Source organism: Oncorhynchus masou, chromosome 2, assembly GCF_036934945.1.
Source record: "Oncorhynchus masou masou isolate Uvic2021 chromosome 2, UVic_Omas_1.1, whole genome shotgun sequence".
NCBI classification, from domain to species: Eukaryota; Metazoa; Chordata; class Actinopteri; order Salmoniformes; family Salmonidae; genus Oncorhynchus; species Oncorhynchus masou.
In genome coordinates this window covers 43183120-43200027 of record NC_088213.1, presented here as the reverse complement: position 1 = coordinate 43200027, position 16908 = coordinate 43183120, and the positions used below count along the sequence as shown (strand labels likewise).

Here is a 16908-nt window from a genome sequence, read left to right as displayed (position 1 = left end):
AACTCACACCACCACCAGGCTGGTTTAAACACCGGCAAGGCATGAATCCCTTTGATTAAGTGAATTACGGGTGAAAGAAAATCCACCAACATCGTTTAAATTAATTCATTAGTACATGCAGCACACACACACACCCACGTGTAGATGATCAAAGATGAGAGCGGATGGCGAGGGAAGGTGGAGTGATGCCTGTCCTGCAAGATGGCTCTCCATTTTGTTTCTCTGTCTCTCAGTCTCTCTTGTTAGCTAGACATGATACATGTGCGTTTTGGCCAAGACTTTCATCTGAATTGTAAGCCAATTTCAGCTGACCAAAGGGTTCCCGATCTCAGCCTCTTATGTTCTCCGGATGAAAGAGATACTCTCTCCCTCCCCTTTCTACCCCACTCCATGTCTCCCCCTCCCTCCCTCCCTCCCTCCCTCCCTCCCTCCCTCCCTCCCTCCCTCCCTCCCTCCCTCCCTCCCTCATTGATGGCCCTGTGCATTTATACACAGACTTGTTTAGTCTGGGGGAAAAAAGAGATAAAGGCCTTGAAGTACTTATAACCTACTCATTTTAAATGCACTGTGCATATCTGGCTTAAAAGCACAGGTGACCATTGTCACTCAACAAATTAACACTTCAGGGCCACTTCATGCCTTTCAAACTATATCCACTAGAGGGCATTGTATAACATCTCCACCCATGGACCAACAAGGTTTGGTTATGACAACGATCATAAACAGATCTGGGACCACGCTAAGATGTAACAAGGTGGGTGGGGGGTGGGGTGAGGGGGGGGATCACCAATTTCATGATTAGGGTAAGTCCCTTCATATATGTGTCATCTTGAGTCTTGTATAAGGCACACGTGTGTGTAAAAAAAATGGCCCAGATTTCGTTGAATAAGGTCATGCTGCTAATCAATGTTCCATATTAGAACATTCCGAGCTCTCTTGTACTATTCCAATCCAATCAGCAAGAAATAACCTACTCTGCCATACCAGAATATTTCAATAGGCCTAGCTCATTACATTCCAGTTGCTGCCAAGTTACCATGACCTGCTGAAGCAGAACAAGCAGCAGACTGAATAAGCCACCTTGTGAGCGGAACAAATCTGATAATCAGACCATCACCTAAAAGACTAGCAATTTCCCACATAGTTCATGGATGAAAAGAACACATAGCCCTGAAAACATGGCTGCGTGTAGCTTTCCATTATTTTGGTCTAACACACATCTATTAGAAAGTGGTCTCTTTCTGTCACCATTGAAGGCCATTGATGAAAGCCGAAACGTTGCGCTTTTAATAGCTGCTTAAATAAAAGTTTGTTTTTAAAAATGGTGAGCGAGCGCTGCTCCTTTTCCTTATCAAAGATCTTCCTGTCACACCCTCATCTCCATTCGTCTCTCAGATAGGCTGACAGTTAAAAGCAACTGACAGGTACTTACTGTTATGTGACAACCTCTTCAGTGACAGAGAGGACCAGAGGGACACTACACGTTACTGAACGCCACTGGCGCAAGTCTGAAATAAAAGAGGTACCTTACAAGTGGTGTGTAAGTATACTGTACATCATGCAAAATAAGAAACGGGGATACGCAATGCACGACGCGAGACTGCACTTTGTGGAGGGTCAAACTATAGCAGTGGAGGATTCTGCCGAGCGAGAGTAATACAGCAGAATATCCCTGAGGCTTTCTGACGAGGAGCTGAACCACAGCTGCTTCCTATGTCAACGCTTCACATACTGCCGAAAGGACATTTACCTAGAACAACCCGGAACTTCCTATTCCAGCAGAAAAGCACTAGAAAGAAAAAAAAGAGAAAGAACTTATAAAAATGATTTGTGATTTATTGATCGCTTTCTAGAGGGTAAATGAGATGATGACTGTTTTATGTTCAAAAGAATGAAACCGTGTCTCAAAATTAGGTCAACGCTTCATGTTCCGAGTCTTTTAGATTTCCTCAACCGCTCTCAACCAGCCAAACCTACACAACCGGTATTCTATAAAGACTGGTGGTAGATAATGCAGCTACATTCTCACATATTCCTTGGGGGTTCTTACAACGACTAAGACTTGTACAAACTGTCTACTGTCAATGCTAAACACAGTCAATAAAACCCGAAGACAGCGCTTCAGTACAGTCACAGCAGCAGTCTTGTCATTCATCAGCCATTAGAACAGAACTGAGCTGGACAGCCTAGACAACACGGTAAACATGCTTCAATAATTCACTGTAGTCTAATCCGGAGAGCAAAGAGAGAGAGAGATGCTAAGGCTGTTTCACTGAAGTCAGCTGTTCTGTGTTTATTTCTCCGTACAGTGTACTCCCTGTACTGACAATACAGAAACATCCCCTCGTGGTAAGCCTGGACCTCTGCCAAGAATGGGCGTTCTGTGTGTGGGTTCCCTTCAGCAGCTAGCCCCCTCCCCCTCTCGCCACTCACCTATATCCAATTGAGAGTCGTGCCGTCGAAACTGAAGCCCACTCAGCAGTGGGGTTGGAGAGTGTGCCCACGCTCACTCTTTCTGTCTCTCTCTCCATCATCATCCCTTCTGGTTTCATTTCAGGCAGCATGGGATAGGGTGGTCATACAGTATAAACTGACGTGGTCTTATACAGCAGACCAGCAGGTATCTTTAGGACAGGTGCCTCGACTAACCTGTACCCCCGCACATTGACTCGGCACCCTCTGTATAGACATATTATTGTTATGTACATTTCTTGTGTTACCTTTTCATACTAATATATATTATTTTTTACTTTAGTTTATTTAGTAAATATTTTATTAACTCTATTTCTTGAACTGCATTGTTGATTAAGGGCTTGTATGTCAGCATTTCACGGTAAGGTCTACACTTGTTGTAGTCGGGCGCATGTAACAAATAAAATTTTATTTGAGACCGTTAGGTGTGACATTAAAGTAACGTTTTCCCAAATGCCAGGGCGGTCTAACACTACATGTACATCTCTATTATAAGGAACCTGGAAGAATGACTCATCCATCTGCCATGGTTCACTGACAGCAGTACAAACCAGATGGGCTCTCCTGTCACTCACTGATATTATATAGGTCTAACTGTTGCACTAGATGCCATGTACTGCACTGAATGTTGCTAGACTACATCTACATTCAGAGTAGAATTTCAGCCAGCGGTGTGCCAACAGTCAAAGGTCATATCTATTATCAGTTGCCCGGTAACATCAATAACAACATTTAATATGATCAGAGAAGTCATTCAGTCAGTCAGAGAGAGCGAGAGAGTCAATCAGTCTCTCTCTCTCTCTCTCTCTCTCTCTCTCTCTCTCTCTCTCTCTCTCTCTCTCTCTCTCTCTCTCTCTCTCTCTCTCTCTCTCTCTCTCTCTCTCTCTCTCTCTCTCTCTCTCTCTCTCTCTCTCTCTCTCTCTCTCTCTCTCTCTCTCTCTCTCTCTCTCTCTCTCTCTCTCTCTCTCTCTCTCTCTCTCTCTCTCTCTCTCTCTCTCTCTCTCTCTCTCTCTCTCTCTCTCTCTCTCTCTCTCTCTCTCTCTCTCTCTCAGAGAGAGAGTCAGAGTCGGTTAGTTAGTCTCTTTCTCTAATGTTGATTCCCCATGGAGAAGCGCTCCACTTCCCCCACACATTATTTACATTACAAATAAACCGTCACCTTTTTGTTCGACAGTAAAGCGTTGGAGGGCAGCACTCCAAAAAACAGCCGCTCTCTTCGCAGCTATGGAAACGCGCAGAGGCAGCGAGAGGGAAGTGGAAGGCAACATTGGCAAAGCAGTTTGTCTCAATTAACAAAAACACCCACAACCATTTTCTGGTGAACCTTATAGCAATCTGAAGCCCATTGGTAGTGCTGATTAAGCCTACTTTGGTGATCCATATAAATCTAGTCTTCATTTGCCTCAATATTTCTCAGTCTCCATTTCTCTTCCTAACGTAGCCGAGCTGTAACTCAGCTGGAGTGGTACAGAGGTACTCCACTCCCCAGGCAGATCTCATATTTTAAACATAGGAAAGGAAAGAGGCCAGTCAGTCAGTCCAAATTGAGTTGCTCACTCTCTTCCTCTGCTCGTAGTTGTTTGCACCCTGTCAAATTCTCACCTCAAAATTCTAAAACGGACACACTTTCAAGCTCTTCACATACGCTTCTGATACTCTATTTATTAGCCATCCTGATTTCCTAGTCACTTTTAACCCGACGTACATGTACATTTTACCTCTACCTCGTACCCCTGCAGATTGACTCAGTACTGATATTGGTTGTATATAGCCTCGTTATTGTTATTTTATTATGTTACTATTTCTGTTTTTAATTTAGCAAATGCTTTACTTTTTTACTCTGCATTGTTGGGGAAGGGCTTGTACCGAAGAAGATTACGGTAAAGTCTGCACCGGTTGTATTCGGCGATTATGAAAAATAATTTGATTTGATCAATTTGATTGTATGGTGCATTGATTTCTTAGGCGCGCCATGACAACCAGACATCCGGTCATCGTCAGCTGTCATTCCCTTTTCAAAATGGTAGGAATCGACTTTTTCCTTTTCTCTTATGTTTGTGTGTGCATGTCTGTATCTGTGTGTGTTTCTGTGTGCATTTCTGGATCTGTGTGCGTTTCTGTGTGCATGTCTGTATCGGTGTGCGTTTCTGTGTGCATGTCTGTATCGGTGTGCGTTTCTGTGTGCATGTCTGTATCTGTGTGTGTTTCTGTGCGCGCACGTGGGAGTGTAGGTGTGTTTGTGTAGCCTATCCTTCAAAGAAAAGATAACGTTATTTCCTCCCAATTTAATTCCCTGGTTAAGGTAATTACAGGTCCTCCTAAGATGGGAGAGGAAACATAATTATCAACAACAGTGGCGAGAGAAGAGTGCCCCTTCTCAGCTGTTGCCGAGAACTACAGTATTTGAGTGGGTAACAGGTGTGCTATCGCTTTATTAGCTGGGTGGTCTGCCATATGTGACAATGGCTTCAAATGAAATCCCGAGTTCAAGAACAGCTGCACTCAAATGTTTAAAAAAATAATGAAAAAAAATAATTTTAAAAAGACGTTACCTACATGTAATCTTTTTATTTTTGGCCAGGCATGCTAATGCGTTTTCCAGCAGTTATGCCTTCAGAGCATCCATTATGCATCTGATGAAGGCATAACTGTGGAAACGCATTAGCTTGCACGGCCTAATTTCTATTTATTTTTTTAAAGGTCAAATGAGGCGACTGTCACGCCCTGACCTTAGAGAGCTTTTTATGTCTCTATTTTGGTTTGGTCAGGGTGCGATTTGGGTGGGCATTCTATGTTCTTTTTTCTATGTTTTTGTATTTCTTTGTTTTGGCCGGGTAGGGTTCTCAATCAGGGACAGCTGTCTATCGTTGTCTCTAATTGCGAACCATACTTACCATACATGCTTTTTCCCACATGGTTTTTGTGGGTAGTTGTTTTCTGTTTAGTGTTCTTCACCTGACAGGACTGATTTGTGTATTCACTTTGTTATTTTTGTTTAAGTGTTCAGTTCAATAAAAGTCATGAACACTCACCATGCTGTGCTTTGGTCCGATTCCTCCTCATCCAACCACGACACCAGTTACAGCGACATAGTTTTGTCCGCTTTAAAAACATTTTGGAGTGCTGCCATTTCCCAATGGTTCTTGATTTAATTTGAAACTGCAAACTTGACAAGGGGAAGAGGAATTCCGATAGAAGGGATATTGGATTCACCAGATCCATGTAGGATTGCTAGAGAAGTGGAAGATCTAAACAAATTGTATGGCGCGTTCATTTTCACATATCATTGCTCTCCTTGACTTCATATGTCAAGTATATGTTCATATACTAAATTAACCGCCCGGCATTTTAAAAACACACATAATAAATAGCTTTATTTGAAATATTAGTGATGAAGTAAAGTCTGGGAGCGGCTGGCCTGAATACTCTCACATGCCAACCTATCTAGTCCACAGCAAACAGAGCTCTGGCCTGAGTGGAGTCATTCATGATGAGGTTCAGAGTTTCATACCAGCTGTTGCCCAATGTTCTCAAATAACTTTTGTTTCCATAGAGCAGTGTTTCTCAACCTTAGTCCTTGACTACCCCCAACAGTACAAATTTTTTTTTATTGTAACCCTGGACAAGCACACCTGATTCAACTCGTCAACTAATCATCAAGCCTGCAATGAGTTGAATGTTTGTCGAGGGCTACAACAAAACTGTGTGCTGATGGGGGTGCTTGAGGACCAGGGTTGGGAAACACTGCCATAGAGCAGGTATTGATCTTGAGGTTGAACAGACACAATGGCCTGTTTAGCCTCTGTAGAGAGGAAAATACATTATTAACTGGTCATTTATGGCTGCAGACACTTCCTGGAAAACCAGATTACTTGACTGTGAGAAATAATAAATGACTCCCACAGACAGGGAAGTCTTTGTAGAATCAGACAATTCAGAGCCCTGGGGTCACTGAGAAATGTCCTTGTTTTTGTAAAGAAATACTAAAAAAATTGACCATTAAAATAACATCAAATTGGTCAGAAATAAAGAAGTCCAGCATCCCTGAGTTGCCTCTTCACTGTTGACTTTGAGACTGATGTTTTTGCGAGTACTATTTAATGAAGCTGCCAGTTGAGGACTTTTGAGGCGTCTGTTTCTCAAGCTAGACACTAATGTACTTGTCCTCTTGCTCAGTTGTGCACCGGGGCCTCCCACTCCTCTTTCTATTCTTGTTAGAGCCAGTTTGCTCTGTTCTGTGAAGGGAGTAGTACAGCATTGTACGAGATCTTCAGTTTCTTGGCAATTTCTCGCAAGGAACAGCGTTAATTTCTCAGAACAAGAATAGACTGACGAGTTTCAGAAGAAAGGTCTTAGTTTCTGGCCATTTCGAGCCTGTAATTGAACCCACAAAAAAAGAGGGTAATAATAAAAAAAATACCATTTTTTAAAATGTATTTTATCAGGAAGACAATTTTCAGCTGTTGCAAAAGGGTTTTCTAATGATCAATTAGCCTTTTAAAATTATAAACTTGGATTAGCTACCACAACGTGCCATTGGAACACAGGAGTGATGGTTGCTGATAATGGGCCTTTGTACACCTATGTAGATATTCCTTTTTTTATCAGCTGTTTCCAGCTACAATAGTAATTTACAACACTGTATTTCTGATCAATTTGATGTTGTTATTTTAAAATGAACAAAAAAAAATGTGCTTTTCTTCCAAAAACAATGACATTTCTAAGTGGCCCCAAACTCTTGACCGGTAGTGAACATACCTCTGTCTAGCCCATACCTATTTTTCTGACACACACAAAATACACATTTATGTATTTCTTTACAGTTCTTTTTTTTAAGTCAGGGTTTATTGTTTAAATGGAAATGCACCCTGTTAGTAATTGAGTGCAGCGCAATAAATCACAAGAAATGCAGGTATTTACAAATAACTGGAGAGGAGGGTATATGGGCAGCATCCATTAGTGTTATTGGTCGATGTTGAGTCCAGACGAGACAGTTAGTTCCCTTCATTAGAGGGGCTGTATCCTTGCATCTCCCTCAATCAAACCACAAACAACCTTAATCAGAGTGTCAATAGAGCCATAAGGACCTGCCTTATAGGCATACGACCCATGGCACAGAGACAGAGGACCTAACATGAGCTGAAATTAGCATTGTCTGTTTATTCAGTGTATATACAGCCTGTTAAATTTGATTTTGCATCAACACAGAGTGACCCAATGTCAATGACAGGATGACAATTTCCTTCATCTTTCTAACATGCAAAAGACTCAGCACAGGAGTACAAAGGGTATTATCCATATTTCAGGAGAGGCCTGGTGACTTTAAGGTCATTATGCATTTCAATAGGCCGTGTGGTGCACGTCGTCGTACAGGCTTTATAATCAATGTGATTTTGTTTCACTTGAATCTCCATCTGTATACATGGTTATATAATCTTTGACTCACGCATGGCCACTCGAAAAGCCAGCGGAGGTTGTGATATATGAGCACGAGACCCACATCCTTTTTGAAAATATAGATTGCTATTATTGTCTGTGCATATCATGAAAGAAGATAATCCCAGGCGTAGCTCATAGAAGGGCTAACGCCCAGGTGGTACAACAGGTATAATGTTTTGGTGTGGCGTAAAGCACATTTTACGTTGGATGTAGAGTTTACGACCCACTTACAACAAACTAGTGAAACAGGGTTGATGTGTTGATCTGATCTAAAGCTCAGGACAAGCTCAACCTTATCCTGAAAACCAGAAACAACATTCTGTGATGAAATGGAATTAAAAATCTCTACTTTAATCTGTTGCTCCCATTTCTCCACAAAAAAACTCCAAACAATCCGTACAGTTTATTTGCATATACAGTATGAGATCACCAAAGCTCTAGTCCAACAGACAATATAGTATGCCACAGGTTCCCTCAATTTAGTTTCAAATGGAAGGGATCAATTTGTAACCTCTCAGTCATCCTTTACCCTTACTTACACTGCATGGCACCATTTATTTACCAGGTTAATCCCATTGAGATTAAATAGAAAGAAACCTATTTGTCTGGTGGCCTAGAAACTAGGTCTAATTCATCCTAGTTTAAAGATTGAGAAAACTTGGGACTTAAATTTTGCTGCCATTCGTGGATTTGTTCATTTTCTAACATTTTGATTTCCCCCAGTTTTAATCTGCTAGACAGAAGAGCACGCACCTGTCTGTGTCCTTGAGCCTACCCCAAATAACAAACAAGGACAATTTAGCATTCAGACATCGGAATGCTCTGCGGTCCAAATGATCAGGACTGTTACTATAAATCAGGGTTTGGAACAGATTACTTTCCAATCGTTTCGTTCTGAACAGAACTATTTTTTTTCCACTGTTCCGACCAGCAAAATAAAGTTCTGAACCGGTTCGAACCCCCAAAAAGTAATGGTTTATATTGTTCCTTTCTAAACCTCTGAAATATTTTTAACACTTGGCTCGACATTAAATTACTTCAATCAGTGCAGATAGAGCAGCTTGCTATGGATCGGGCAAGCTATACAGTTGACTACATGCATTGGACAGACAAGTGTAGCTGAAATGAGAGTGGGTGAAGGAGGCTTGGCTTGAAGCGCTGGGCATCTTGTTGTTATGACATGCATTATCTGAATTGGGCCCACAGAATTATACCTAAGGAGGCGCGGCTTCTATGAAGGAACTTTTACTGTCTTTTACTGTCAACTTTAGAAAGTTGGCTTAACGTTGGACCAGAGCTAGCAAGCTGACAATGCATGCACCAGAATTAAAATAAAACATGTCTTCCCTTTTTGTAGTTAATAAATCTAAATATGAAACGTGCTAACTACAGTATCCTTAACTAGAATTAAAAAAGTTAATCCATTCTCCTCTGAAAATCTCTCTCCCTAATTTCTGAATCACACTTGTAACGCCAGTAAACTACAGTAGCCTATGCTTCGGAGGGAGGGGCAGGTATATAGCCTACAAACTAGAGGTCGACCGATTATGATTTTTCAACGCCAATACCGATTATTGGACGACCAAAAAAGCCGATACCGATTAAACGGACAAATTTTATTTATTCATTTATTTGTAATAATGACAATTACAACAATACTGAATGAACACTTATTTTAACTTAATATAATACATCAATAAAAATCCATTTAGCCTAAAATAAATAATGAAACATGTTCAATTAGGTTTAAATAATAAAAAAAACAAAGTGTCGGAGAAGTAAAAGTGCAATATGTGCCATGTAAAAAAGCTAACGTTGTTGCTCAGAACATGAGAACATATGAAAGTTGGTGGTTCCTTTCAACATGAGACTTCAATATTCAAAGGTAAGACGTTTAAGGTTGTAGTTATAGTATTTATAGGGCGATTTCTCTCTATACCATTTGAATTTCATATACCTTTGAATATTGGATGTTCTTATAGGCACTATAGTATTGCCAGTGTAACAGTATAGCTTCCGTCCCTCTCCTCGCCCCTACCTGGGCTCGAACCAGGAACACATCAACAACAGCCACACTTGAAGCAGCGTTACCCTTCTCTCCACAAAAGCCGCTGCCCTTGCAGAGCAAGGGGAATAACTACTCCAAGTCTCTCAGAGCGAGTGATGTTTGAAAAGCTATTAGCGCACACTCAGCTAACTAGCCATCCATTTCACATCGGTTACACCAGCCATTAGGCTGATAGGCTTGAAGTCATAAACAGCGCTGTGCTTGCAAAGAGCTGCTGGCAAAATGCACGAAAGTGCTGTTTGAATTAATGCTTACGAGCCTGCTGCTGCCTACCATCGCTCAGTCAGACTGCTCTATCAAATCATAGACTTAATTATAACATAACAACACACAGAAATATGAGCCTTTAGTCATTAATATGGTTGAATCCGGAAACTATAATTTCGAAAACAAAACGTTTATTATTTCAGTGAAATACGGAACCGTTCGGTATTTTATCTAACGAGTGGCATTCCTAAGTCTAAATATTCTTGTTACATTGCACAACCTTTAATGTTATGTCATAATTACGTAAAATTCTGGCAAATTAGTTTGCAATGAGCCAGGCTGCCCAAACTGTTGCATATACCCTGACTCTGTGTGCAATGAACGCAAGAGAAATTACACAATTTCACCTGGTTAATATTGCCTGCTAACCTGGATTTCTTTTAGCTCAATATGCAGGTTTAAAAAGATATACTTTTGTGTATTGATTTTAAGAAAGGCATTGGTGTTTATGGTAAGGTACAGTCGTCCAACAATTGCGCTTTTGTTAAATCATCCCCCAGCGTTGCATTATATGCAACGCAGGACACTAGATAAACGAGTAATATCATCAACCATTTGTAGTTATAACTAGTGATTATGATTGATTGATTGTTTTTTTTAAATATAAGTTTAATGCTAGCTAGCAACTTACCTTGGCTTCTACTGCATTCGCGTAACAGGCAGGTTCCTCGTGGAGTGCAAAGAAAGGCAGGTGGTTAGAGCGTTGGACTGATTAACTGTAAGGTTGCAAGATTGGATCCCCTGAGCTGACAAGGTGAAAATTTGTCATTCTGCCCCTGAACAAGGCAGTTAACCCACCGTTCACACTTGTAGGCCATCATTGAAAATAAGAATGTATTCTTTAACTGACTTGGCTAGTTAAATAAAAAGGTATAAAAAAATATATACTTTTTTGTTTGTTTATCAGCAAAACCGGCGCCCAAAAATACCGATTTCCGATTGTTATGAAAACTTGAAATCGGCCATTCCGATTAATCGGTCGGCCTCTACTACACACGCACTGGCAAAGACTTTCAGCTGGCAGGCAGACTCTAGAATATGTTTCCGAGTGACAGAGTGAGGGTTTTGCATAGGCGCTTTGTTATGGGTTTTTGTGGGACTGGGGAAAAATGCCAGGAACCTAAAATAACGTTATTAACCGGTTCCCATGCTTTTAAAAGAACGGTTCTGTTCCGATTTTCAGTTCTGTTCCCTGAACCGGTTCCAACCCTTGCTATAAATAGAAACACAATCTGAAACACCATCTGGACAGCATTAAAAGTGTTTCCTTTAGTTACATAGTATAACAATAGGACAGACCTAGTGACAAATCCTTCACCTTAGGTTGAGCAATACAGTGAGCTCCTGTGAGAAAGTAACTGTGTCAAGTAATTAACAAAAAAACTGTGCAAACTAGAATGCTACTTGACCCTAAAAAGAGAGTACACAGTGGCAGAAGACCTGACCACTGTGACTGACCCAGACTTAAAGAAAGCTTTGACTATGTACAGACTCAGTGAGCATAGCCTTGCTATTGAGAAAGGCCGCCGTAGGCAGGCCTGCCTCTCAAGAGAAGACAGGCTATGTGCACACTACCCACAAAATGAGAAGGAAACTGAGCTGCACTTCCTAACCTCCTGCCAAATGTATGCCAATATTAGAGACACATATTTTCCTCAGATTACACAGATCCACAAAGAATTCAAAAACAACCCGATTTTGATAAACTCCCATAAGATTTGTGACCTGTTGTCACAAGGAAAGGGCAACCAGTGATGAACAAACACCATTGTAAATACAATCCATATTTATGTTTATTTATTTTCCCTTTTGTACTTTCACATCGTTACAACACTGTATATATATATTAGAGGTCGACTGATTATGATTTTTCAACGCCGATACTGATACCAATTATTGGAGGACCAAAAAAGCCAATACCGATTAATCGGACGATTTAAAAAATAAAATAAAATAAATGTATTTGTAATAATGACAATTACAACAATACTGAATGAACACTTATTTTAACTTAATATAATACATCAATAAAATCAATTTAGCCTCAAATAAATAATGAAACATGTTCAATTTGGTTTAAATAATGCAAAACAAAGTGTTGGAGAAGAAAGTAAAAGTGCAATATATGCTATGTAAGAAAGCTAACGTTTCAGTTCCTTGCTCAGAACATGAGAACATATGAAAGCTGGTGGTTCCTTTTAACATGAGTCTTCAATATTCCCAGGTAAGTTTTAGGTTGTAGTTATTATAGGACTATTTCCCTCTATACCATTTGTATTTCATTAACTTTTGACTATTGGATGTTCTTATAGGCACTTTAGTATTGCCAGTGTAACAGTATAGCTTCCGTCCCTCTCCTCGCTCTTCCCTTGGCTCGAACCAGCAACACAACGACAACAGCCATCATGGAAGCAGCGTTACCCATGCAGAGCAAGGGGAACAACTACTAGAAGGCTGAGAGCGAGTGACGTTTGAAATGCTATTAGCTCGCGCTAACTAGCTAGCCATTTCACTTTGGTTACACCAGCCTCATCTCGGGAGTTGATAGGCAACGCCGGACATGCTAGATAATATCTAGTAATATCATCAACCATGTGTAGTTAACTAGTGATTATGATTGATTGTTTTTTATAATATAAGTTTGGTGCTAGCTAGCAACTTACCTTGGCTTACTGCATTCGCGTAACAGGCAATCTCCTTGTGGAGTGCAACGAGAGAGAGGCAGGTCATTATTGCGTTGGACTAGTTAACTGTCAGGTTGCAAGATTGGATCCCCCGAGCTGACAAGGTGAAAATCTGTCTTTCTGCCCCTGAACAAGGCAGTTAACCCACCGTTCCTAGGCCGTCATTGAAAATAAGGATGTGTTCTTAACTGACTTGCCTAGTTAAATAAAGGTATAAAAAATCAAATAAAAATCAGCAAATCGGCGCCCAAAAACACAGATTTCCCATTATGAAAACGTAGGAAATCGGCCCTAATTAATCGGCCATTCAGATTAATCGGTCAACCTCATATATATACATACATATATATACACACGCACACACACAACATTTTAAATGTCTTAATTCTTTTAGAACTTCTGTGAGTGTAATGTTTACTGTTCATTTTTCTTGTTTATTTCACTTTTGATTATCTACTTCAATTGCTTTGGCAATGTTAACATATATTTCTCATGCCAATAAAGCCCTTGAATTGAATTGAGAGTTCTCTAGTGCTTAAAATTTACGACCGGGAGTGGAGGTGTCAAAACCCCCACCGTTCCTTCCTCCCCCTTTGCATGTGGGAGAGGGTCTGGTGATTGTCAGCTATTGCCAAGCTGATCTGACCCATTGTGATCCTCACATGTAATCATGACATTTCTATTGGGCACAAAATAATCTGAAACACAACCAAAACAAACAGCAAATGCATCTAACAAATGTGTAGAGTCTCTATCTTGATGTAATCATTGTGTGCTATGAATACAGGGCCAAATACTTAACTTGTACCTACTTTAATACACATAAGTGAATTTGTCCCAATACTTTTGGTCCCCTAAAATGGGGGGACTATGACCAAAAAGTGCTGTGATTTCTAAACGGTTGACTGGATATGGATGAGAATATCCTCAAATTAAAGCTGACAGTCTGCTAGTTAGCCTCATAGTATTTGTATCATTTAAAATCCAAAGTGCTGGAGTACATTTTCAAAACAACAGAGATCATTGTGTATTTATCACACATTTCTGCTTTTCACGATATCTACAATTTCATCCAAACAGAAAAGGTAGTTATCATTACTATGCAATTATGCAGCATCTCTTTTTTTAATGGATGCACATAACATTTCACAATAACTCATCTCCTTAATTGTCAACATTTGATAAATGCTGCAGGTGCTGTTTGGTCTTTAATAACATCTGAATCACACATGAGACCACTACCCCAGGCCTTGTTGTTGGAGTCACTGTATTGACGATGTTAGTCACAGACACCGAGGAAAGCGATGGGTGATCTATGTTAATGTAGCCAAACTGACATGGCCTCAGCCTCACTCATTGCCAGGCCAGTCTTAACCATCCAGCATCATCAGGCCTCTATGGACCAGCCAGTCGATGCAGCCAGCCCAGCATTCTGCTCACTCAGCAGAGTAAGTGCCTCTTATTTACAATGCAAAAAAAAATCCTGATCCTTTGCTGCTGCTGCTCATCCTGTTACATAAGAGCCACAAATGCATCACAGCATCCGCTGGCAGTGGCAGACTCTCAATAACCAACACCCAGTGACTAGAGTCACATCATTCTACACAGCCCGCACAGAAAAATAGTCCCTCAAATCTTACATACAATGAGTCAGTCAGGGGCACAGACAATTGCACCATCCTCTACAATCAAGCTAGAAACAGTTGGGATTATGGAGGAAAAACTGCACTACCGCTGTCATTGCAAACCAAATATTTTGAATTAAGTGGTCTGGTGGATGTTATACAAAGACAGATTATACAGTTATGCTGTATATCAGTCAAAATCCTTCTGTACACCAAATCCTATACTGTAGCCAAATCCTTTTTTTCCCAGTGAAGTAACACTCGCACTTGACTTTCCCCCCACCTCCCCTTACCACTGACTTTGCTGATAGCTACTTTATTGAGGGAAAATGTACTTACTATGACTGAGATATGTGATTGTCCAACCTAGCCATTTTTAAGATGAATGCACTCACTAGAAATACACTAACGCTGGAAAAGAGCATCTGTTAAATGACTTAAATGTAACAGAGTGTGGTAGTAATGTCTGTGTGAATGCTTAATAAAACTTGTCCAAGGTTCATGTGTAAGGGGTCATGGTCAAAGGTCATTCTGTGCATCACTTCCTCCTGACAGAAGACTGTTAGCAGGCCAATTGCTCACTCTGTCATGTCATTTACTTGCACAGCACACTGAGTTGCAACAAACAGGGTCAGGAAGCCAACAGTAACCTGAGGGCAGCCAGTCAAATATATAATACTACAAACCATTTGATATAGCCCGGATTCCAATAAGAAGCAAGATTGTCGGTCCTAAAAGTCTGAGATTTTGAAGGATAGAGTATTTAATCCAAAAGCTTGTAAATTAACGGAGTCTATGCTGTATCTCAACCGGCTGTGATTGGGAGTCCCATAGGGCGACGCACAATTGGCCCAGCGTCGTCCGGGTTTGGCGTCATGGTAAATAAGAATTTGTTCTTAACTGACTTGCTTAGTTAAATAACGGTTCAATTCAAATTCAATGTTATGACTGAGGAGGACACAGAAGTATGTTGTTTTCTTGACATCCTCCATTGCTGACATGAACAAGCATGTATTTACTATACTCCAAAGGACATTAGCAGGTGCTTTTAGTAAGAATGATATCCACCACTGTGGTAACTGAACATTAGGATGGCCTTGCTGACAGATGTGAAATTGCTATAATGCTATTAAAATGCTGTAGTGGATCACGTAGCCTAATGATAACTTCAATGTAGGCCTATCTATTAGATGAAGAACCATATTGCAATGGGGTGTCAGCTCACATGGACACATGTTGTCTTGCCTACAAATAATTGACAGTAGCTACCAGGTGAGATAGTTATGGCTGCAGGTGATGTTGACTTTTTCAAGTTGCACATTTTAGACAACTTCAGACATTTGGTAGCCAACTGAAGTAGTTATATGAAATATCGTGCGGGATTGAGATAGGAAGTGCGGGATAAATTCAAAATGTACTACCTGTATGATACCTGCTTCCTAATAGCGAGGTGTAAGAAGTCGTTATCCAACTGCTCCGCTGTCAATGCCCCCGCACCTTCCAACCGAGTTGACACTTTTCGTTTTACTTCTCCCGGCTTGAAGACTGGACCAGGTGACACCATTTCGGGCAGGAAAACGTCCTCCTCCTCAGCCCGTTCTTCTACGGTTGGTGGCACCAGTGTCGCCGTGGGTGAATCCGTAGAGCTATGGACGATAGGGGTTACACGGTCCCCGGTATCCGGTGCCTCAGCCATCGATACCGTGCTGTGGATCAACTGTGGAGTGCTGCAACCTAAAATAAAGTAGCTTGTGTTCAACACTGGAAGTCCAAAGCAAAACTATGACTCGTCTTGCAATGTGACAAATATGCTTACATATACTGACTTTGTTAAGCAGAATTTACCTGGTTATAGTCGCCGGTATTCACGCGAAGACGGAAATCCTGTGGCCGTAGGTTTCACGGGGGTCGTTTTACCACAGCCACAAAGTCATAAACCCCGCCTATTTCTACAGTTTATCTTCTTAAAAATGGATGTTAAAGCTAACCTTAACCACACCGCTATGCGTATGCCTAACCTTACAAAAAAACTATTTTTGTTATATTATGAATTATTACGATATAGCCAATTGTGACTGTGGTTGTATTAACAAGTAGAAACCGGTTGCACAGCTGTGCGGCTCGCTCCAGTTCTCTCCTCTCTCTGATCTCTACGCGTAACCACACGTGGGGTCGTGAATAATATTAGCGCAAACAACAGTAGTGGAATCGGCGTTTAACCTTTAAAAATAAATGTCCCCGATTGAAACTGGTGCAAAGGGATGAAAATAGTGGAATCATGACACACGTGTACAAATTAATGCTAAAAAAAGTTGGAGTGTTGTTTTATAGATTTGACAAAAGACAAAATCGC

General features: G+C 40.8%; 1 protein-coding gene across 1 annotated transcript in view; it reads right to left on the bottom strand.

Annotated features, from left to right (window-relative positions):
* The window catches only part of LOC135505259 (diacylglycerol kinase zeta-like), a 140652-nt gene extending 124183 nt beyond the window's left edge, over nt 1-16469 (bottom strand). The window contains exons 1-2 of the mRNA XM_064924495.1: nt 16401-16469; nt 15977-16289 (exon numbers count right to left, since the gene is read on the bottom strand). Coding sequence (XP_064780567.1) covers nt 15977-16251 — 275 coding nt within the window. The 5' untranslated portion in view covers nt 16252-16289; nt 16401-16469. The remainder of the gene's footprint in view (nt 1-15976; nt 16290-16400) is intronic.
* Between the last annotated feature and the right edge of the window lie 439 nt (nt 16470-16908).